The 22,833-nt window shown below is 42.6% G+C and overlaps 1 protein-coding gene across 3 annotated transcripts in view; it reads left to right on the forward strand.

The window, feature by feature from the left end:
• Positions 1-22,833, forward strand: part of LURAP1 (leucine rich adaptor protein 1) — a 108,117-nt gene that overhangs the window by 69,306 nt on the left and 15,978 nt on the right. Inside the window, exon 1 of one of the 3 annotated variants that reach the window (XM_042465054.1) lies at positions 20,920-22,503. The exons of the other annotated variants lie outside the window; for them this stretch is intronic. Within the exon in view, the coding sequence (XP_042320988.1) occupies positions 22,303-22,503 (201 nt within the window). The 5' untranslated portion in view covers positions 20,920-22,302. Of the gene's footprint in view, positions 1-20,919; positions 22,504-22,833 lie in introns of those variants that run through there. 3 annotated transcript variants of the gene reach the window in all.

The following is a 22,833-nucleotide window of genomic DNA, read 5'->3' on the forward strand; positions in this document are numbered from 1 at the left end:
CCTGGTAGTCATTGATGGTCTCCTATCCAAGTATTAATCAGGGCTAATCCTGTTTAGTTTCCAAGATCAGATGGGATCATGATGGGATCAGGTGCCTTTAGGGCAGTAGTTCTCAGACATTTTAGCCTTGTCATCCACTTTACATCTACAAGCAGATGCTGCCCCCATCACCTGCTTAAGATAGTGATGAATTAAAATATTTTGTTTGTTTAGTGTGTATATTTTTGTTCACACATCTGAGGTTGAGAGAATATGGGTTGCCCAAGGTCACCCAGTGAGTTTACATGGCCAAGCCGAGATTTGAACCCTAGTCTCCAGAGCTGTAGACCAACACTCAAGCCACTACACCACACTGGCTATTAATTAACATAAATAATGGTATTTAATTTATTAAATTATTTAATTTTATTATTTAATTTAGGGGATATTCAGTTGCACCACTCGAGCACTAGGTGGCAGCATAGTAGCATGGATAGGATGACCTTGTTACTTCAAGAAAATAACATCCTGCACTAAGCAAGGATAAAGTGAAATCACATTTCTTCCAGTCCTGTATGGCCCATTACAGATGTGTGAGGTGACCCTCTCCTCTCCATAGAAAGTTTGTGAATGTTCACTTTTTCCTCCCAGACATCAAAATGACACAATTTAAGGCTGATCTGAAATGAGGTGGATTCAAGGCATGCTAAAAAGAAGTGGGAATTGAGTGGTCTTTCACATGTTGTTGAACTAACAATTCACAGCAGCACTGACCAGCATAGCCAAAGGTAAAGAAAGCTGAGAGTTGAAATGCAACAACATCTGGAGGGTTACATAGTTCCCAGCTCTTGTATTAAAGTATTAAGTATCTTCCTGTTCTCACCTCTCCCCCCCTCGCTGTAAGTGATGCTCACACAAATAAGATTAATTAGATGCCATATTTAAGAACAGAAAAGGAGTTTAATTCAGATCAAGACATCTGGTAATGGGTTTTTTTTTTTGGCTTGGTGTTTGTTTTTCATTCCACTGTCTGCTAATACTGCTCTTTTATATTGCAGTATTTTAATTCCTTGCCTAAGAAACTCAGTGAAATTCACAAGATTGCCATAAATTGACAAGTGACATGAAAGCATATACACTTTAATGTTTGGGTTTTAATTTTGTTTTATTGTTGGTTTAACTTTTTGAAACTATACTGAGAACCTTTGGATGGACAAAGTACATATATATCATATTTATCCATCAGTTAAAATAGTTCACTCAAATGGGATTCAGATTCTGAGGTCATTGTTCAGATTATATTTTGTATTTGCCACTCTCATGACAGATTGTCCTAATTTGGCAAATAAACTTCAGACAGATTTTTAAAAAATCTTATTTTTTGTTCCTCTTAGCTGTTTTTCCCTAAGAAGTCTGAAAATGCAGGTTATCAGTGGCCTTTTAAGCTATTTGAATAATTTCCTGAGAACAATTGATTGTTTCTTTGCATGTGTAAATATTCTTCCACTGAAAATGTATATATTTCCAGTCAGAAATAAGTCCCAACAAGTTTAATTGGTACGTATCCCCAAGTAGTAGGTACAGGACAGTATACCTTGATATACCAACCTACTAGCAGGGACGTAGCCAAGGGGGGGGGGTCTTGGGGTCCGTACCCCCCCTTCTGTTAGAAAAATGAATGGCATGTGCTGCTGCGCCGCCGCACCCAAGCCCCAATATAATGGTGGCACTTAGTCTGGACTCCCCCTTCCTAAAATCCTGGCTACGTCCCTGCTACTAGATAAAGGCATACCAAGTAGTGGTTACAGGAGAATTTGATTTAATTTTGTATAGATACATGTGTTCTTATGTATCAAGCCACTACACCAATAGATTTTATTTATTATAGATTAGTTCCCCCAATAATGCTGTGTTCATTTATTGTAGGGGTGCAGAACCAGAACACAACTCCTATTGTCCACTAGATCACAACTCATACTGTCCCTGAGTGTTGGCCATACTGACTAGGGCAGATGGGAGTAAGTGTGTGTGTGTGTGAGTGTGTGTGTGTGTGTATTGCATGCCCACCATACATGGCACAAGGATCTTCTATGCATCTTACATTTCCAAAATGTATTTTTCACATCTTTATACATTTCAGCCAGTTCTCTGGGGTCATATACCATTTTAACATGATCTTATACAAATCTTCTTTAGGTAATCCTAAATCATTGCTTTGTGTGTACTATTGTTTAGGTCATACTAGCAACAGATAAATTTTAATCCCTTTCTCCACATTTCTTCCCATTGTTTAATCCATACATTGTGGTCTATGTCTTTTGTCCAATTTACTATGCACTCTTTTACCTGCTCTTGTTTAGTACTAAACCTTAGTAACAATTTGTATATTTTTAAAACCAAACGTATATCATTAGTGCATAGCAATTTATCAAAATCTGTTTTATCCCTCTCAAAGTTATGTTCTCTCATGTCCTCCTTAAAGCTCTCTCTCAACTGGAAATATGTTAACCACTGCATCTTATAACCTTCTTTCACTAATTGTTGAACTTCTTTGATTTTCCTTGTACCTTGATCTTCTTTTAATACATTTCTATAGGTTATCTAGTTCTTTATACTTCCTACTGTATATACTCAAGTATAAGTCTAGAAATTTTCGAAAAATTGACCCCCCAAAAATTGGGTTGACTTATCCACAGGCCAAAAAAAGGAACCACCCCTTTGTCTGAGTAGAATGGCAAAAGGCAAGAACTTAGTTTATCCCAGGAGCACCTAAAAGGAGCACTGATGACCTTTTATCCTTGACTTATCCATGGGTCAGATCAAAATCCATAATTTTGGCCCCCAAACCTGCTTTTGAGTTATATATGAGGTTAATTTATAGTTGAGTATATACAGCAATTATCTTCTGTAAAATGCCACTTGTGGGGATAAACACCCAGGAATTTTAATACTACATCTTTCTTTATATTTCTCCCAAGTTCTAAATTATGTTCTCCTTATAATACGATTTTTAAAACCCACATTCGCCTTAGCTTTCCCATATGAAAGATATGCATGCCACAATTCCTTTATGCCTATATTTATACAGGATATAAATATAAAAGTGGCTGCGAGGGGGAGCAATGCACTGGAGAAAGTAAAGTCTCCCCCACATCCATACTGTATGTCCTTTCTGCACTTTAAATTGCATCCCACCTCTACTTTATCATGCAGTGTAGGAATCTTGTGTTTCCAACACCCAACAGCTGTGGCTTCCCATCCTCATTCTATACCGTCTTGACAGACTTTGTGTTTTCTTCTTGCCACACAATTTTTAAATCATCCTCTTGCCTCATTTGTACAATTTTTGCATGTTCTTGTAACAAATCTCAGGCAATGCAAAACTGCTACTTTTGTTTAGATGGTCTAGTCCAATGATCCTTATTTCTATCCCTAATTAACGGACACAGGCGTACCATTCTTACATGCAGCCTCACCCTTAGAGAATACAGCTGGTTCATTTGACAGCCAGTCTCATATTTAACATGTTCGTTAAAATTTCCTAAGGTATTTTCAACAAACATTACTTTGCATCTCTTAGGATTTTGTCTCTGTCTTTGAAATTGTTCCCTTGGGATTGTTCTCTGACCTTCTCTGCCCCTCTTTTAGGAATTGGAATAGTATAGCGCTCTCAGAGCATACAGTGTAATTGCTTCAGGAAGACCAACAGGGGAATTCAGATCAATGAACTGGATCAGCTATCAGATTTCACAAGCTCTAAGCCAACTCCCTTGGCAAATTATATAACAGGACTGAGCCATCAGCTAGACAGGAGGGGAGAAAGCCATTCGTATTATATAACCCTCAGACCCAAACACATAATCTTGATTCTCAGAATCGGAAAATGTTTAAAAATGGCAGCTTATTAAATATGGGTCTGTTTTCGCTCACTGGACTCTGTGGCTTCATGCTCTGAGGAAGCAAGCTGGCACACAGCAAGCGCTGCAGCGTGAACACATGGCTGCAATCTGGCATTGACATAATCTTATGGGAAGACACAGCAAACAGTGATGGACTGTATTCATCCCAGATGTGCTCCCAATAGGTATATCTCCTTCCAAATGCCCATTAAGGCAGCAATCATATTCTCACTTACCTAGGGGTAGTTTCTGCTTGATTTATTTCTATGTAGATAAGCCAGTGTGGTATAATGGTTAGGACTGGAATTTGGAAATGCAGGCTGAAGTCTCCACTGAGCCACAAAAGTCATTGAATAGCATGGACAGTCACTCTTTCACATCACAACCTACCTCAGAGGGTTATTGCGAAAATAAACTTGGAGGAAGAGAGTCATGTAAGCTCGTATCACTAGGAGGGTGCAGACCACACTGAGTGACACTCAGAGGGAGTGACACCAGAATGATTGTTTATAAAATCAATTTATAAATCATTTCCATCTAAAGCAACCTGGTTTCTCTGATCTGGGGGGACCCAGTCTATCTTCCACACAGGCGGATCCAGTCTACCCCTCACTGTTGATCGTGTATCTGGAGCCTTTGGCCATGTAGAGCTGCTTGACTCTGGAGCAACTTTGGGGCTCAGGTGGGGAGGCAACAGAGGCGGCAGCAGCCTTGAGAGGACAATGACATGAGTTACCGCACTGGGTGACACAACCCTAGTGATGCCACTGTGTGTGCTACTTTGGGCTCACTAGGAGAAAGGTTGGCTATACATGTAAATTATGGGATGTCACCTCCAAACAAATCCTGCCAAGAAAAGCCCATGATAGCATCACCATAAGCCAGAAGCAACTTGAAGGCACACAATACCACCAGATTTTATTTACTGAGGGAAAAGCTTGTGTGCAAATCAGTTTATATGTATGCCAGTTTATATAGTTAGGATCATAAGAATCTAACATAACAGATTTGTTATATAAGTTTGGACAAAGGTTGGGAAAGTCACTTTTGGAACTGCAGTTCCCAGAATCTCCAGATCAACATGACAACTGGCAATGTTGGTTGAGGAATTCTGGGACTTTAATTCAAAAAAGCTCTGGTTTGTCTCTGAAGAAAAGTACTGCCTGGTCCAGTTGGCTATCCCTTGGTCAGTACTTCAGGCAGGATAAAAAATCTTTCCTATGTCACCTGTGTCTTGAAACTTTCATAAAGTGATGCTAAGGATTAAACTGAGATTTTCTGCATGGAAAGTGTGTGTTCCATCACTTAGCCACAGTCTCTTCTCTCCCCAGAGGATTAACTCTGAGGTTGAGCTACAGGGAAGCAGGGGTTGAATTCAGGTGGCAAGAAATTAGTCAGGCTAGCTTAAAACTGGCCAGATGACAACCAGAAAACTTTCTTCCTCAGTAAACACACACCTCTAAATGCCTAGCAGGCATACCAAAACTTGCTGTTTCTCTTAATATTTTCTGCTCTTTACCTGTCACAGTTCCCCACAGTATGAGATAAAACCTCCCACATACTGGGTTGTATTATATGCATTATACCAATTGCTGGAGCTAGCTTGATACCACTGAATAAACATTACTAAGGAAACAAAATTGCAGCTTCAGTGAAAAGGCAGGAAAGTTATCTTTTTGGTTGAGATGAAACTTCAAGAGACTGTTTTATTTTATTCATTACATTTCTCTGTCACTTTACAGCCTGCATGGTGCAGTGCAATAAAATTATCAAAATCACATCTGAAACTAAAACTAAAACTAAAACAAAACAACAACAATCCAATACAGATGAACAGAAAATATGGGAATGATACCACACTGATGCTCACATCACTGGCTTTCACACCGCTAACAATAACACATTCATATGAGCATGTGAAAATAGCAGAGCTATTGTCATTTTGGACTACAACTCCCAGAATTGCTCAGGAAGTGTGGTCATTGTTTCAAGCTGTGCCATGGAGTCTCACATGGCTGCACATATGTGGAAAGTTTGATGTAGCTGGGAATCCACATTTTTCGAGACTCACATGAAACTATTATATGAGCACAGGTATACATTTCAAGAAGAAATCATGGAACTAAGAGAAGATCAGGTTGTTGGAGCTGTTCTTTTAAACAACTGTACAGAAAGAGAATTCTGTCTGATGTGGCTTTCTCTGTTTTTATCACACTGTGTGCTGATGAGACCAAAAATCTAGTAAAGGCCAAGAAACAGCAGTACAAAGAGAGAGGTGGAAGCTACATATTGAGGATTGATTTGAACAATCAGCCAGTTGCTGGGCTGCAGGCTTTTAATTCAGGGGGTGTTGTAGGAAGGGGCATTTTTCATCCTATTCCATTGTATTCCACTAGGGCAGAAGTAGACAACTTCCAAAGGAGGGCGACTAAAATGGTGAAGGGTCTGGAAACCATGCTCTATGAGGAACAACTTAGGGAGCTGGAGATGTTTAGCCTGGAGAAGAGGAGGTTAAGAGGTGGCCTGTGGGCTTGATATGACCTACTGGAGCTCCACAATTCCAGTTTGTGCCCCCAAATGCTTTTGGTTTGAGGGGCAATTTCACCACATTTTCACCCCAATCCTAGCCAGTTTTAGCTCAAGAAATGCCCTTTGTTTTCTAACAGGAAGTGACCTTGAGGTTGACTTTTGGATTACTATTTCTTAGAAAAAGGGTCTCTGCTAGACCTAAAAAGGCTCAGAGAGAGAGAGAGACCATGGTGAAAAGTGCTCCCCAGCCCCCTGGAAGGCATATGGCTTAGATCCAGGCTGAATGATAGAGCGTATCTCCTAATATGAGCCTGTCTGGGCCCTGAGATCCACAGGTGAATCCTTTTCTCAGTCTCACCACTTTCCCAGGCATAGCTGGTGAAAAAACAAGGTAGGACCTTCTTGGTGGTTGCTCCTAGACTCTGGAACTCCTTTCCCAAGGAGGCCAGAATGGCCCCTTCCTTGTTGTCCTCCAGTCCACAGGAAAAGTCTTTTTATAAATTATAACAGGTTTGTAGAACTGAAGGTTTTAAAGAAAGAGTTTTAGAGGCTGCTGCAGTTTTTAATGAACTGTTTTTAAACTGTTTTAAAATCCTTTTTAGGTGCATGGTTTAAACTATTTTAATACTTTGAACAGTTTAGTTCTATTTTGATGTTAACATCTGGAAATTTTTAGCAATATTATGTTATTGTTGCTGTTAACTGCCTTTGTGACAATCTCGACCCATGGCAATCCTGCTGATGAGACATGTCCAAGATCCCTTGTCCTCCACTGCTCTACCCAACTCCTCCAAACTCATACTCTTTCTATTTTGATAGAGTCCATCCATCTAGCATGCATCCTTCTTCTCTTTCTATTTCTCTCCACCTTTCCTAGCATTATTTTTTTCCAGTGATTCATGTCTTCTCATGGTGTGCCCAAAGTATGTCAGACAATGGCGGGGTACAAACCGCCGCTTTGCGGCGCTTCCCCGCCGCCGCCATTTGCTCCGTGCGGGAGCCGCAGCAGCCAAACCGCGCGACTCCCGCACGGAGCAAAAAAGAAGCTCCATTTCGGAGCTTCTTCTTGCGGCGCCTCTATGACGTCGTGAGGCGCCTGGCGCGGACTCGCGACGTCATAGGCGCCGCGACACGTCTGGACGCTATGCGTCCAGTACGTAAAGATGGCGGCGCCCATGTAGAAGGTGCGCCGCCATCTTGTACGTATAGGATACGTACTAGGGTTAGGGGGGGGCGGAAGCTCCGCCCCCTCCTAACCCTAGTACGTATCCTATACGTACTATATGGCGGTGTGTATCCCGCCAAAGTTTTGCCATTTTGGCTTCCAGGCAGATTTCTGGCTTGATCTGCTCTAAGACCCATTTCTTTGCCTTTTTGGCTATCCATGGGATCTTCAGCACTCTTATCCAGCACCATAGCTTGAACAAATTGATTTTCATCCTACCTTCTTTTTTAACTGTCCAGCTCTCATATCCATAAATTGTAATGGGGAATACAATGATTTGTATGATTCTAACTTTTGTGCTGAGTTGTATATCTTTGTATTTTAGGATCTTTTCTAGTTCTTTCATAGCTGTCCTCCCCATTCTTAATCTTCTGATTTCCTGGCTGGAACTGCCAGAAGTGCATGGAGGACAGGCTAAGAATGCCTGTGCTAGAAGCTTCTTCCAGATGTAACTATCACCAAGACTAAGTCAGTCCTGGTTAGTAGTTGGATGGGAAATTGCCAACGAATTCTGGGAGTATTCCTTGCCTATGAAAATCCTATGATATTCATATTGACCTAAGTCAGCAGGTGACTTGAAAGCACACACACACACAGAAGACTGTATAGTGACTTAAATTGACTGTTTGCCTGACCTGATAATCCTGCTCATACTTTGTGATGGGTGGCTTCCTGTCTCCCCCACTTTCTGTTTGACACTTACAAGCATTTGAATGGTTTGCCATTAGCACAGCAGGGCCATCCTTCTGGCTCTGCAATGACATCAGCCTGCATAATGCAGCCAGAAACAACAAGTCAATGGGCACAGGAGCCAGTCAGCCATTTAATTGTTAATCTGCTTGAAGAGGCCCAGTGCAATTCAGCCCACCCATGCACACATGGGGGGGGGGGAGAGGGGGCATGGAGAACAGAAGAAGACAGTGATCAGATGCAAAGAAAAACAAAGTATCCCACTGGCTTTGATGGCAACAGAGGATTTCCATAACTTAAACGTGGATGATGAAGACATCAAAGTACTTAAAGATTTTTTTATACATTGGCTCAGTCATAAATCAAAATGGAGACTAGTCAAGAAAACAGAAGAATACTAAAGACTAGGAAGACCAGCTATGAAGCAACTGGATGGGATCCTCAGATATAAAGATATATTATTGAATACCAAAATCATATGCACAAGTGCCATAATATTCCTCATTTGTATGTATGTTTGTGAAATCTGGACAATGAAAAAGCTGACAGGAAGAACATCAACTCATTTGAAAGATGGCACTAGAAAAGATTTCTATGGGTATCATGGACTGCTAAAAAGACAAATAAATAAATAAATACATTTTATCTATTTAATTTTTTAAAGGGTAAATCAAGCCTGAACTCCCATTAGAAACCAAAATGACTAAACTGAGCCTATCATACTTTGCACACATCAGGAGATGGAGGACAATTTAGCTCATGGACTGTTGGAGGTTACTTGTGTCAGAGGGTTAGATTAGAGAAATGAGAGAAATGTGGAAAAAACAATAATGCTTATCAAACCAGAAGGCAGAAGGGGAAAAGGGGCACATTACAGATCATAGAATCATATGGATAGACTCAAACAAAGAAGTCAGAGCGCTGAGTCTGCAAGGCCTGAGCAGGGCTGTTGACAACCAGGACTCTTGGAAGCCTCTCAATCATAGGATCACCATAAATCAAAGCCAATTTGATGGCACATAAAAACAAAAAACAAAACAAAACAAAAACAAGAGGTCTCTTACCCACCCACAGAAGCCCAAACTTTATTTTCTGTTATACTACTATTAAGATTACCAAAGTCCAGTCCAGTTCAGCATCTACTCACCTTAGAAGTCAAAGCAGCTCTTTATTTAGTTATTATGGTATTTATACCCCACTCTTCAGCCCTAAAGCCTATCAGAGCAGCTTACAATCATAATTTTTAATAAGATGGTTCCCTGCCCTCAGGCTTACAATCTAAAAAGACACAACACAAGAGGAGAAGAGAATGGTGGTGAGGAAGGGGATCAGGTCCAGCAGTTCTTTTCTCCCTCTGAGCCATGGACCAAGGCAGATGGACTGGAGGGAGGGCTCTGCTTCTTAAGGATCAGCCCAATGGTGTTGGGCCTGTCTTTCACTCCCTCCCAGGCCGGATGGAGACAGATGCCATGGAGGGAGGTCTCTACTTCATAACAGCTCTGTTCCTGTGCCTGGGATGGCAACATGAAGGAGTGGAGAATTCCCGTAATGTATTGTAGAGAAGAACACCTATTAAAGTGGAGCATTCTGATGCAGTTGCCAAACCTGGCCCATGAACATCATGTGGCCCCCAGGCTGCTTTGTGAGCCACAACATACTCTCTCCTAGTGTCCCTGGGGGGAAATAGTTCTTTCATGTGGAAAAAAAAAGATAGACATATTTTGCGTTGCTCTTGGAGATCTCCAGAAGCAGCAGCTTAGGGCTAAAGCCAGGCACAGGGCCCCTAAATACAAAAGCCAAAAAGCAATTGAAGTGGACATGTAGTTATGTCTGATTTAGATTTCTTTAAAAAATGTCCATATTTCCAGGCCTGCCACAATGGGCCCTATAGATGACAATTTAGCTCATGGATTGTTGGAGGTTACTTGTGTCAGAAGGTTAGATTAGAGAAATGAGAGAAATGTAATCTATAACAAATGAAAGCACAGAAGCAGTTGGGAAAGGACTGAAAGGTGGCGGGGGGTGGTCTGGGGCAAGCTCCCCTACCTCAACAAGGATTTCATTCCTCCCTCCATATCTTTACTCCTGCCATTACTTGAAGCAAAAGCACTCTTCCAATACACAAACACATTTATATGTTTTTTTAGGAATAGACAAAATGCAGCTTATGGGCTGTGTGCATTCCCAACTGCTTTTTAAAAAATGGCATGAGAGTTTGCCAACAGAATGGCATGTAGCTCATCCATCTAGAAATACACTTAATCCCTTCTATCCACCCTTCCATTTTGTTTCTGGCAACACCACTGAAGGATTGTAACTTAGTGTGAAAAAGAAATTGTTTGGTTTTGCAGGCAGAAAGACCCAGGTCCAGATTTCTGGCATCTCCAAGCAGTACTGGGAAAGGCTCATCTCTCTGGAACCCTGGAGAGGCGGTCAAAAGACTGATGAAATGTTGAACAAAATAGGAGAATGTTCTCACTCAGTATAAAGCAGCTTCTCCTGTTCTTATCCTAACTCTCCTTTGAAGAAAAAGAAGTTAATTTCAGGTCAGCCAGAGCCTCTAACATTCTTAGTAAATGGAGTATAACAGCCAAATAAATAATGAAAAAGATCTCTAGCAAAAGGTGGGACCAAATGCTTAGCAATACTGAGAGATCACACTTAAGAGCAATCTCATCTTCCCAGTTTGATAAACATTTCAGAGCAAGGATGCGTAAAATGCAGCCCTCCAGACATTGGTGGAGTACAGCTTAAAGTACTATTGAACCAGTGGCTATGTTTGCTAGGGGTGCTGTGAGCTGTGGACTAGCACATCTGGAAGGCCACACTTTACTCACTCTACTTTAAAGTAATTCAGCAGTAATTGTTTTTCATTTGGTTGGTTGCTTTGCTTCCTTAATGCATTTCTACACTACCAGAACACTAATAGCTATTTAGAATTTTCATATACTAAAACATTTTGTATGCTAAATACCCTAAAAGCACCAGATCCTATCTGATCTTGGAAGCTAAACAGGGTCAGCCCTTGTTAATACTTGGATGGGAGGCAGCCAATGAATACCAGGTTCTGTAGTGTTTATTTCAGAGGAAGAAACTGGCAGAACCACATCTAAGTCTGCATCTACACTGCAGAAAGAGTGCATTTTGACACCACTTTGCTATGGCTCAGTGCTATGGAATAGTGAGATTTGTAATTTTGTGAAAGAGCTCTGGTGCCCCACCAAACTCCAAATCCCAGAATCCCATAGCATTGAGCCATGGCAGTTATAGCAGTGTCAAACCGCATTATTTCTGCAGTGCTGTTGCAGTCCTAGTCACAGATGCAACTTGGTTCCAGGCAGATTAAAAATATTTTTTAAAAAGAGTTTGGACCATCACAAAGCATGTGGGACTTTGTCTCTTTCCATCCTTCCACTGTAAATATGTGCTTTTCCCTTTCTGAACTGTAAATACCATCATCCTGTTGTTGTACTTTCTGGGTATGATAGGCACTGCAGTCCAAAACACCTGGAGGGTGCTGGGATGGAGAATCCTACTCTTCTGAAAGTAACAGAATCTACAGGCTTTGGGCCCAAGTGCATGTGATGATGACAACACATCAAATGCATGCATGCCTTCTTCAATCATACATACTGCAAAAGGTACAACCTGAGGTGTAGATGGACAAGGAGTGCTGATTTCAGTACTTCTACCATCTCATGCAGCCTGTTCCTCATGGTCATTTGAGACCCCAGATGGAATGAAATGCCAGAATTCAACCCAGTTAAGAGAAAAATGTCTGAATGGAAAGAATGCAAGAGCCAAGACATGTGGCTCCTGAATCCCAAATGTGGATGGTTGGGCTGTTGAGAAGGAAATGCATACCCTGTGCATTTGGTACTCTTGAGGAAATACATTTGGCTTCTGTAGCCATTGATCCAAGCATCTACGGCTTGAAAATATGCAAAGAAATCTATACATTAAAAAAAAAAGCTTGATTTTGCCATTTTATATGAGGGACACACATCATTTTACTATCCATTCTATTTAATGAGTCTTGGGCATCCATGGATTTTGGCATCCACAGGGCTTTTGGAACCAAACTCCAGCAGACACCAAAGGCCCACTGTACATTCTCTTTGTATGTTTCAAAGAAAGAAGTGATGGAGGAAGGAGGAGAGAAACATAGAAAATAAAGAACAATCCAGGGGCACTGACCGTGATTGGAACAAGTGAGAGTTTTGCTTTTGATACATTATTATATGGGATGATGCAATCAAGACATTGTAGTGATGGCTTAAAATGGGGCAGAACAACCTATGGTCCTGGGACCACATGTAGCCCTTGGATGCTCTCCGAATGGTCTCTAAATCTGATGGGATGCCACCCATGTTTCCTCACAGCCCAACAAGTCAGTCAGGCCATGGTACACTATCAGGCACTGTTAACTGCCTTCTGAATTCACAATTTGCCTGCTGCTAGCAGTAGTGGATAAGCAGTGATCTCAGTGAAGATTTCTGTGAGGTGGGATCATTCTTAGATGTGCCTTGTGTGTGTGTGCACATCATGCATGTGTTCAGAAATGTGAGTAGAAAGGTAGGCTTATGTATGGAGCTATGCTTACAAAGCCATAATCTGATGGAGCCCTGCATCTGACTAGGGTTCTTTTTCTGAGTAGTCCTCTTTCTATTTTGAGAAAGTCAGTTTTCTCCACCATATTGGGAGAAAGCTTCTTCTTTTGACTTTCTTTTGCAGAGGCATAAGAATCTTGTTACAAAGAATGGCGTCAACCTTAATTTAAGCAAACTTTGTTGTTTGTTTCATGTCACATTCACTGATGTGAAAACAATGATGGAATGTTCTTTCTTTGCTTCATTTTGTCAGTCAGATCCTAGTGCAATGGTAGGCTGCTGAGGCTCTCCAGATGATGTTAAACTGCAACTCCCATCATCCCTCACTTTTGCCTTTGTGGGTGGGCTAATATATCACCAGAAAAGTCTGGATGACCACAGTTGCCTTCCCATGCCCTATTAACTCAAGTTCTTAAACTGTATGCTCGGATACATCTACTTTTAATTTGATATCTCTCTTGCTTGGGTATACTAGCCATGTAAAGTTTGCCATGAATTGTTAAGTTTTGGTCTCTTGTTATACATTGTTTCCAAACCCACAGTGAGTTCTTGGCTCAGTGATTTATTGCCACTTGGAAAGGTTTCCTGTTCATTCCTCTAAACGGAAGAGTTTCATGCTAGAAGCATCCAGCTTTCTATGATGGAGCTTATAAGAAGCAGATTCCTCACAGTTTCTCACTCCAGTACCTTTTCACCCAGGAGTCCTTTTGTTTTATTACTGATGCAACATGGATCCTCTCCACCACTCTATAGTGATGAATTCCTCCCCTCCCCATTGACTTTAGAATTGGCCTGAACATTCTCTGTGAGCATTTTGGAAAGAATAATTTTTTTCTGAATAATCTCTCCTAACTGGCACAGTTAGCCCCAGGCATACTTATGGTTGCATTTCTCTAGTAGTTTGGTTTTTCACTCAGTCCACAGTGTCAGCTTGTAAATTACCCCACCCCACCCCACAACTGTAGTCTTGTGTTTGCTGGCATATCTAGAGGATATATGGCAAGGTGCAGGTGAGACAGCTGAAGGTCAGGACCATGGAGAGCTCCTAGTGGAGGAAAACTGAAGATTAGGTTGCATAGCAGTCTTCTGAGGCAGGAGTGTACGACAAGTGTTACTCCAGTACTGGTCTGGAGCGACAGCCTGAAAAGACTGTGGAGAAATATCTTCATCCTTGGAGGAAGCTTGTCTGGTAATTAACTGCAATCTAAATACCTGCTCTGGAACCAGGAGTGGAGTTCTTACTGTCTGGTTTGGTTCCTCCTTCATAGAATGCTCCTCTAACAGAAGAGTGAGTGCTGTGAGACATGATCAGGATCAAATGAAGATTTCAGATTTGGACAGGGATTAATTGCCACGTTCATTAAAAACACACACACACACACATTTGCAAGAAACAAGCAAACTAATTGTTTCAAATAGAGAAAATGCTGACTAACTGAAAGATTGGATTGTCAAGTGTTGGGTCCTGTAACAATTTGTCATAAATTCACTATGGTTGAGAGATTAATATGAAAGGACTTTTACTCATGCATCTTTCAAGCAGCAAGCTTTGCTCCCTCCCTCCCTCCCCCTCTCTCTTCCTTCTTTTTTATTTATTTGACTTATATCCTGTATGTATCCCAAATGGGACTCAAAATGTCTTACAATGTAAGTTTAAAACAGAACAGGTTCAGAACTGTTGAGGTTCACACCAGTCAACAGGTGTTCATCATGCTGCCTTTAGACTTTGGGTGCTTGATATGCTGAATACTGGCTGTGTCTGAATGGATCTTGTTTAAAACAGGTAACTGATGAAGAACTTGTGAAAGAGACTTGACTTTTGTGCTGGCCAAATTCATATGCTGAACTGGGTATTTATGAGTGTTGGTGATATTAGAATTGTAGAGTTAGAAAAGACCATAAGGGCCACCCAGTCCAACCCCCTGCCATGCAGGAATACACCATCAAAGCACCTCCAACAGATGGCCCTCCAGCCTCTGTTTAAAAACCTACAAAAGAGGAGACTCCGCCACTCTCTGAGGCACCATATTCCACTGTTGAGCAGCAGCTGCTGCTGATTCTTTTTCTTCTTCTAAATAATTTTTATTTCAATTTTTACAATACATAAAACAAAATAGAGAATAACACCTAATATCAACATCCAAATCATTTACTCCTATGTACATGCATTCACAGTTATCTTCTTTTTCTGGTAAATTCCTTCTATTTAAATTCCTTACTTCTTAACATTTATTCACACACACACAGTTGTTCTACCTTCTTTTTGCTTCTTTCTTCTTCTTCTTCATATTTTCCACATGTACCTTCCATCCATTCCTCTTCATACTTATTCTCTCCTCCCACAGCTTACCCATCCTTCCCTTCCCAAATTCTTAGTAATACAAATCTGTAATTCTTTCTCACCTTTCTTACCCCAGTAACATATACTTACAGACTCTTCCCCTCTACTCCTTTTCTGGAACAGTTCTTTCAAGAAGTTCTTAATGTTGAGGTGGAATCTCTTTTAATGTAGCTTGAATCTATTGCTCCATGTCCTAGTCTTTAGAACAGCTCCCCCTCCCCCACAAAAAAAGAAAGGAAAGGAAAGGAAAAGAAAAAAGAAAAGAAGCTTATTCCATCCCCAATTGGACACCCTTTCAAATATTTAAACATGGATATCGTGTCACCTCTTTACCTTCTTTTCTCCAGGCTAAACATATCCAGCTACTATTACCTTGGGTAGATTGAAGATATGTGATGTCATTCACATGGGCCAAATAAAAATAGAATAAATGAAATAGTCCTTCTTCTAGTGATGTAGATCCAATCTAATTTTAGCTGTAGTGGCAGCATCTAGCTTCCATATCTGTGGGTTAGTGAATCTGTTCCATGTTTTTGCCTGAACTTTACAGTAGCTATCGAAAGTGCTGAAATCTATTCCAGAAATAGAAATCACCATCCTACTGATATGGAAGCCACCAGTCAAAACTGTTAAGACACATTTAAATCTCCAGCTGATATGTAGAATATGGCAGTTACCTCCTGCTTTCTCCAGAGGTCTATCTAATTCATATAAATCATTGTGGGAATCATGCAGCCCTCAGAGATGCTATTAGGCTATAAATACTAGCATTTTTTTAAACTACTGGATATATTGGCCAGGGTGGGTGGGAGTTGCACTCCAACAACATCTGGAGTGTTGTATGATACCCACCTTAGTTGTAAATAAAAAAGCTGGTATCTGTTGGTGGAAGATGGATTAAGAATATCTAGTCCAGACCATGGAAGGCCCATTCCAGACTTCTTGGATTATGTTTAATTTCAGCAATATCTGTGACAGTGATGCCAGCAGCAAAGAATAATTAATCTGAATATATTAGGGCAGGGGTGGGCAACGTGTGCTGTCCAGATGTTTTGAGGCTAGACCCACAGCAGTTCAATGGTAGTAGCAGTTGTCCAGCAACATCTGGAGGAACAAGTAGCCCATCACCTGGTTAGAAGTTTACTCCTGTCCTAGGAAAAGCATAGAATCATGGAATCATAGAATCATAAAGTTGGAAGAGACCACAAGGGCCATCCAGTCCAACTCCCTGCCATGCAGGAAATCTAAATCAAAGCATCCCTGACAGATGGCCATCCAGCCTCTGTTTAAAGACCTCCAAGGAAGGAGACTCCACTACACTCCAAGAGAGTGTGTTCCACTCTCGAACAGCCCTTACTGTCAGAAAGTTCCTCCAAATGTTGAGGTGGAATCTCTTTTCCTGTAGCTTGCATCCATTGCTCTGGGTCCTAGTCTCTGGAGCAGCAGAAAACAAGCTCCCTCCTCAATATGACATCCCTTCAAATATTTAAACAGGGCTGTCATATCACCTCTTAACCTTCTCTTGTCCAGGCTAAACATCTGCAGCTCCTTAAGTCATTCCTCATGGGGCATGGCTTCCAGACCCTTCACCATTTTAGTTGCCCTCCTTTGGATGCGCTCTAATTTCTCAACATCCTTTTTAAATTGTGGTGTCCAGAAAAGGACACAATATTCCAGGTGGGGCCTGACCAAAGCAGAATAGAGTGGCACTATTACTTCCCTTGATCTAGACACTATACTGTACTTTTATTGATACAGCCTAAAATCGCATTGGCCTTGTTAGCTGCCGCATCATACTGTTGACTCATGTTGTGGTCTACTTGGACTTCCACATCCCTTTCACATGTAGTCTCACTCAGTGAGGTGTCACCCATCCTATATCTATTAATTTCATTTTTCCGCCATAAGTGCAGTACCTTACATTTCTCAGTGTTGAATTTTGTTAGCTTTGACCCAGCTTTCTAGTCTATTCAGGTTGTTTTGAATTTTGATCCTGTCCCCTGGAGTATTAGCTATTCTCCTAATTTGGTGTCATCTGCAAATTTGATTAGTATGCTCCCAATTCTGTCATCCAGGTCATTGATAAAGATGTTGAATAGCACTGGGCCCAGGACAGAGCCCTATGGGACCCCACTGGCCACTTCCCTCCAGGCTGAAAAGGAGCCATTCTTGAGCACCCTTTGGGTTCAGCCAGTCACCCAATTACAAATCCATGTAACAGTTATGTTGTCTAGCACTAGTACATGTTCCACTGTCTTAACCAAGCTAAAAAGTGAAACTGATTTCTTCTGGAGGGAGTAGAGCTGAGGTTCAAGGCAACTATATCTACAGGAATATTTTCCATTCTCCTTGTTTCATGAGAGCCCTTGATACCTATCAAAGACAATATCCACCACCATAATTATTGTGGCATAATCATGCTGAATATCTGTGAGAGATCCTGTTGTGATAATCTTACATTTAGAAAAGGGGCAACCAAAGCCCACTGACATTAAATAGCATGTTCACATAATGCAATCTGACCATCCAGTGTTATGTCTGTTGCCTCTTCATCTTTTACAACTACATAACATGCGGCTGTTCAGCAAGTACAGCTTTTTCTCAGTAATGATGAGTGAGGTGGAGTGAGGTCAGTAACAGAATTTCTGCCTGACCATGCCATAGTTTAAAGCAGAGGGGCCCTGCTGGAAAAAGGTAATAAGCTAACACTAAACGCTGTGAATCTTCCACTTTCACAGACACCCTGCTGCTTATATAAAGTGTTGGGAAGTTAACAGCAGCTAATGATTAACCCAAGCAGCTTGGTGCATGAGAGAGGCTAGATATGAGAAATGAATAAAGTTCTTGCCTATGTGAACAAGCCCATAGTGGCTTGCTAAAGTCATTCACAATCTCCAGGAGCCCAATGATCTGAACTGAGGTTTCCTGACACTGTAACCAAAAAGCCTTTTCCTTATGGAATCCATAGGAAATTTTACACCTGATTAGACTATTTGTCCGTGCATTTCAGTCAGCAGTGTAGTAGAGAATTTTGAAATGCAGGGCTTCACAAGGAGTGTCTCCATAGCAGCAATCCTATGGAGACTCCCAAAGTGCAGGTGGCTGTGTTACTCTAGACATTGCTAGTAGTTTTCATCTGTACCAGGTCATTTGTAAACTCACTACAATATATCTTGGATAACAACAAGGATTTGTTGTTGTGTGCCTTCAACTCATTTCCAACTTACCATTGGTTATCTTAAGGTAAACCAACCACAGAGTTTTCTGGAGCTGAGAGTATGTGATTTGCCCAAGATTGCCCAGGGGGTTTCCATAGCCAAGCAAGGATTCAAACCCTGATCTCCAGAGTTGTAGTCTGATGCTCAAATCATTATACCACACTGGTTCTCTTTGTCAGTTGCCATCAAACTGACTTTGACTGACCCTATGGAGTTTATCAAATGGGAGGAATTTCTCTTAAATTCGAATGAAAAGAAAGTGGGGCCAGAATGCATTCACTTAAAATAGCTAGTTTCGCGCAACTATGTGAATGCACATTGCATTTGAACTGGCTTCCCATTGCCCGGAAATAGCATGCCATTGCCCGAATTTGCATGTGGCAGTCTATCACGCAATAAACCACATGATTGTGTTCAGACTGACTTCCCATTGCCCAAATTTGTGTGTAGTGGGTTATCACGCAATAACGTTAAACGCCATGATTGCATTCAGATTGCCATCGGATTATACTTCCAGTTCCCCTTGTCTGATAAACTCCTATGAATATGAGACCTCATTCATCAACTGCCCTGTTTAGGTCTTGCAGACTCAGGTCTATTGATGGAATCTATCCACCTGTAATGTGGTCTTTCTCTTTTCCTACTGCCTTCCCACCTTACCAAGCAAAAACACTTTTTTTAATGAGTCATGCCATCTCATGAGATGTTCAAAATACAATGGTCTCAGTTTAAACATTTTGGCTTGTACAGTCTTGATTTTTTTCTAAGACCTATTTGTTAGTCATTGGCAATCCACAGCATCAGTAAAACTCTCCGGCAGCACCATGTTTTGAATGAGATGGGTTTCTTCCTGACAGCTTTCTCCTCTGTCCAGCTTTGTCAACTGTACATTGTTTTTATTGTGGGTCTTCAAGTAGTTATCGACTTAAGGTGACCCTTAGACCCTATCTTATTGAAGTGACCCCATCATGTATTTTCTTGGTAAGATTTGTTCAGAGGGAATTTGTCTGCATGAGGCTGAGGGAATATGACTTGCCCAACGTCACCCACAGGGATTCCATGGCTGAGGGAGGATTTGAACCCTGGCCTCCAGAAATACAGTTCAGTGCACAAAGTGCTACACCATGGTGGTTCAGACATAGAAACTGGAAATACCAGTCAGTTTGGCTTCTAGGGAAGTTTCTGGCTATATTTCCTCTAGGAGCTCTGTGTGTGTGTGTGTGTGTGTGTGTGTTTTGACAGTCCAGTCCATAACAACACATTATTGTTGGGAAAATCCATTTCCCCTCCAGACGCTGTGGCAATTGCAGCTAAACTCAGAGGGAACAACGGAATCTATGTGTGTGTGTATGTGTGAAAGAGATAAAGATAAATAATGGTATTGTTTTGTTGTTGTGTGCCTTCAAATAATTTCTGACTTACAGTAACCCTAAAGTGAACCTATTATAGGGTTTTCTTTTGCCTTGAGGCTGAGAGACTCTGACATGGTGACCAGACAGCCTCCTTTTCCAGAGCATGTCCTCCATTTCAGCCATCTATCCAGGAGGAATTCCAAAATGCCTTCTATTTGGAGCCTAAGAAGCATGAATTTACATTTATGTGAGTGCTTTTAGCTTTTATTTTATATTATCTCCCATTTTTCTTTAATGTCCTATTTGGTGGTGCCTTGTCCTCCTTTGCAGTTAAGACTTTGAGTCACCCTGGCCCAAGGTCACACAGGGGGATTTATGGCCAAGTGGAGAATTGAACCCTGGTCTCCAGAGTCATCATCCAATACTCAAAGTGCTAGGCCACGCTAGCTCTAAGAATGTAATAATAATAATAATAATAATAATAATAATAATTCTTGTAGCTATAATCTCATAAGCCCTGAAGTTGGTGTTGCCTTCTTTGACTAGTAAGAACTTTCCAGTAAAAAAGAAAAGAAAGTGGCAGTACAATTATATACAGGGTGGCCAGATTTGCTAACTACAAAGGAGAACGAGGGACAGCAAAATGTAGGACATTCTTGAATCCAAACACGGATTTATCTTTATAGGAGTCTTTTGAGCTTTTTTTGGGGGGGGGGGGGTGTCATGTCTTCCATTTGTCCTCGAAACAGAGGACATGACCAAGTAAAAAGCTCAAAACACTTCTATAAAGATAAATCCATGTTTCTTTAGTCAGGCACCAAATGGAGGACACTTTGGGATTCCTCCTGGACAGAAGAAGTTGGATATGTCCTGGAAAAGGAAGACACCTGGCTACTTGTAGTTTATTTGTTGCACCAGAGCTCTCTGACAGAGATGGCTAAATGTCTCACAAAACTCCAGTCCTAGCATTGAAAGCAGAGCAGTCTCAGAATGGCTAGTTTTCTGCAGTGTGTTTTGGACTCTGCTGAGGAAATACGGTAAAGAAAAAAGGGGGGTGCGCTCCTCGTAGGAGCCTGACGGTAGCTGGGCGGCTGGCTCTCTGCATTGGGTTTCCCATCGCGGGCAGGTGGCGGCGGGAGAGCTGGGGCCAGGGCCAGGCCAGTCCTTTGCCTGCAGAGGAGAAGGAGAACAAGAAGAAGAGCTTTAGGGGCTCGGTGGAGAAGCCCGGACAAGGAGGGCCCCCCAATTCCGGCTCCCCGCTGCCTCTGCCCCAGCTCTTGCGGGGAGTTTCTCTTTGCTGCAAGGAAAGGGCTCCCAGGGGAAGAACCAGAGCCCCACTCTTGGCTCCTTGGGTCCAATGCCAGCCTCGCCTGGCTCATGGGTCACTGGGAGACCATTGCTTTGGCTGAGGCCCAGCCTGGATTTCTGGACCCACCTTCCAGAACCGCAGCCTTCCCTCCTCAGGCGTCCTCCTTTTCCCGGACAATGTCCTCCATGCCCACCTCCTGCCCAGGAGGGTTGTCAGAAGGACAGAGCAGGACCAAGAAGCAGGGACTGATATTGAGCTCTGGTTTTTTGCGATGTCCTCCATTTCCCCCTTCTGTCCAGGAGGAATGTCCTCCATTTTGAGCAGGAATTGATATTTCTAGGAATGTCTTGAGCTTTGATTTTTGAGATGTCCTCCATTCTCCTCTTCTGTCCAGGAGGAATTCCAAAACGCCCTCCATTTTGAGCAGGACTAAAGAAGCAGAAGACTGATATTTCTAGGAGTATTTTGAGCTTTTGTAATGTCTTACCTTTCCCCCTTCTGTTCAGGAGGAAAGCCAGACTGTCCTCCATTTTGTGCAGGACTAAGAAGCAGGGGTTGCCATTTCTAGAAGTGTTTTGAGCTCTGGCTTTTGAAATGCCCTCCTTTTCCTCCTTCCAAGAATGTCCTCCATTCTGAGCAGGACTGAAGAAGCAGAAGACTGATGTTTCTAGGGGGGCGTCCGGAGCATGTCCTCCCCCACTTTTCCTTGGCTGCCCTCCATCCTGAGCTGGAGTAAAGACTGATGGTTCCAGGAGTAGTGGGCTTGGCGCTTGGAGGTGGCCAGGTCCTCGACTGTCCTCCATTTGGAGCAGGACTCAGAAGCAGGGACTGATCTTTCGGGGAGCGTTTGGAGCTCTGCTTTCGGCGATCTCCTCCCTCCCTTTCCGCCTCCTGGGCAGGAGGTTTTTCCAAACGTCCTTCAGGTGGACGAAGAAGCAGGGCTTGGTTTTGACTGTCCTCCATTCGGAGCACAGGAGTGGCTTTGAGGTGGTCAGGCCTTCCATTTCCCCTCGACAGTCCTCCAGATCGTGTGCCTTCTCCTCCTTGGGGGCCACAGGACCCTTGGAGTTGTCTGCCCCCCTCCAGCTTTGTCTCAGGCGGCGTGATTTGTGGGGACGGCAGGGCTCTCCTTCCCCCTGGATCGCCAGGGATGGAGGTCCCAGGGGTCTGCGGGGAGCTGCCTTTGGCCCCCGACCTGAAGGACCTGGAGAGCAAAGTGGGGCAGCGCCCGCCGGAGGCTCTGCTCCGATGGCTGCGGGAGGACCCCTCGGCCCACCTCCTCCGGAGCAGCCCGGCCAGGGGCCCAGGCCAAGGCCTCGGGGAGAAGATCCGGGCCCTCAAGCTGGAGCTGGTGAGTCCAAGGGCCCCCCTTCGCCTCCCCTTTGGAAGCAGCCATTTCACAAGGCAATCAGGCTGCATCCACACTGGGGAGATAACCCGGTTTGGCCCCGCTTTAACAATCTGGCTCAAGGCTATGGAATTCTGGGAGTTGGAGTTTGTTGTGGGCCCAGTGCGGAGCGGAGCCTTGAGCCAGGGCAGTTAAAGCGCGGCCAAACCGGGTTATCTCTCCAGTGTGGATGCAACATACATGCAGAGAGATCTTGCAGCACAGTGGTCCACAAACCGTGCCCTTTAAGAGATTTTCTCCCAGAAGCCTCAGCCATATGGACCAATAGCTTGG

The sequence above is a fragment of the Sceloporus undulatus genome, chromosome 4 (assembly GCF_019175285.1).
Source record: "Sceloporus undulatus isolate JIND9_A2432 ecotype Alabama chromosome 4, SceUnd_v1.1, whole genome shotgun sequence".
In the NCBI taxonomy this organism is placed as follows: domain Eukaryota; kingdom Metazoa; phylum Chordata; class Lepidosauria; order Squamata; family Phrynosomatidae; genus Sceloporus; species Sceloporus undulatus.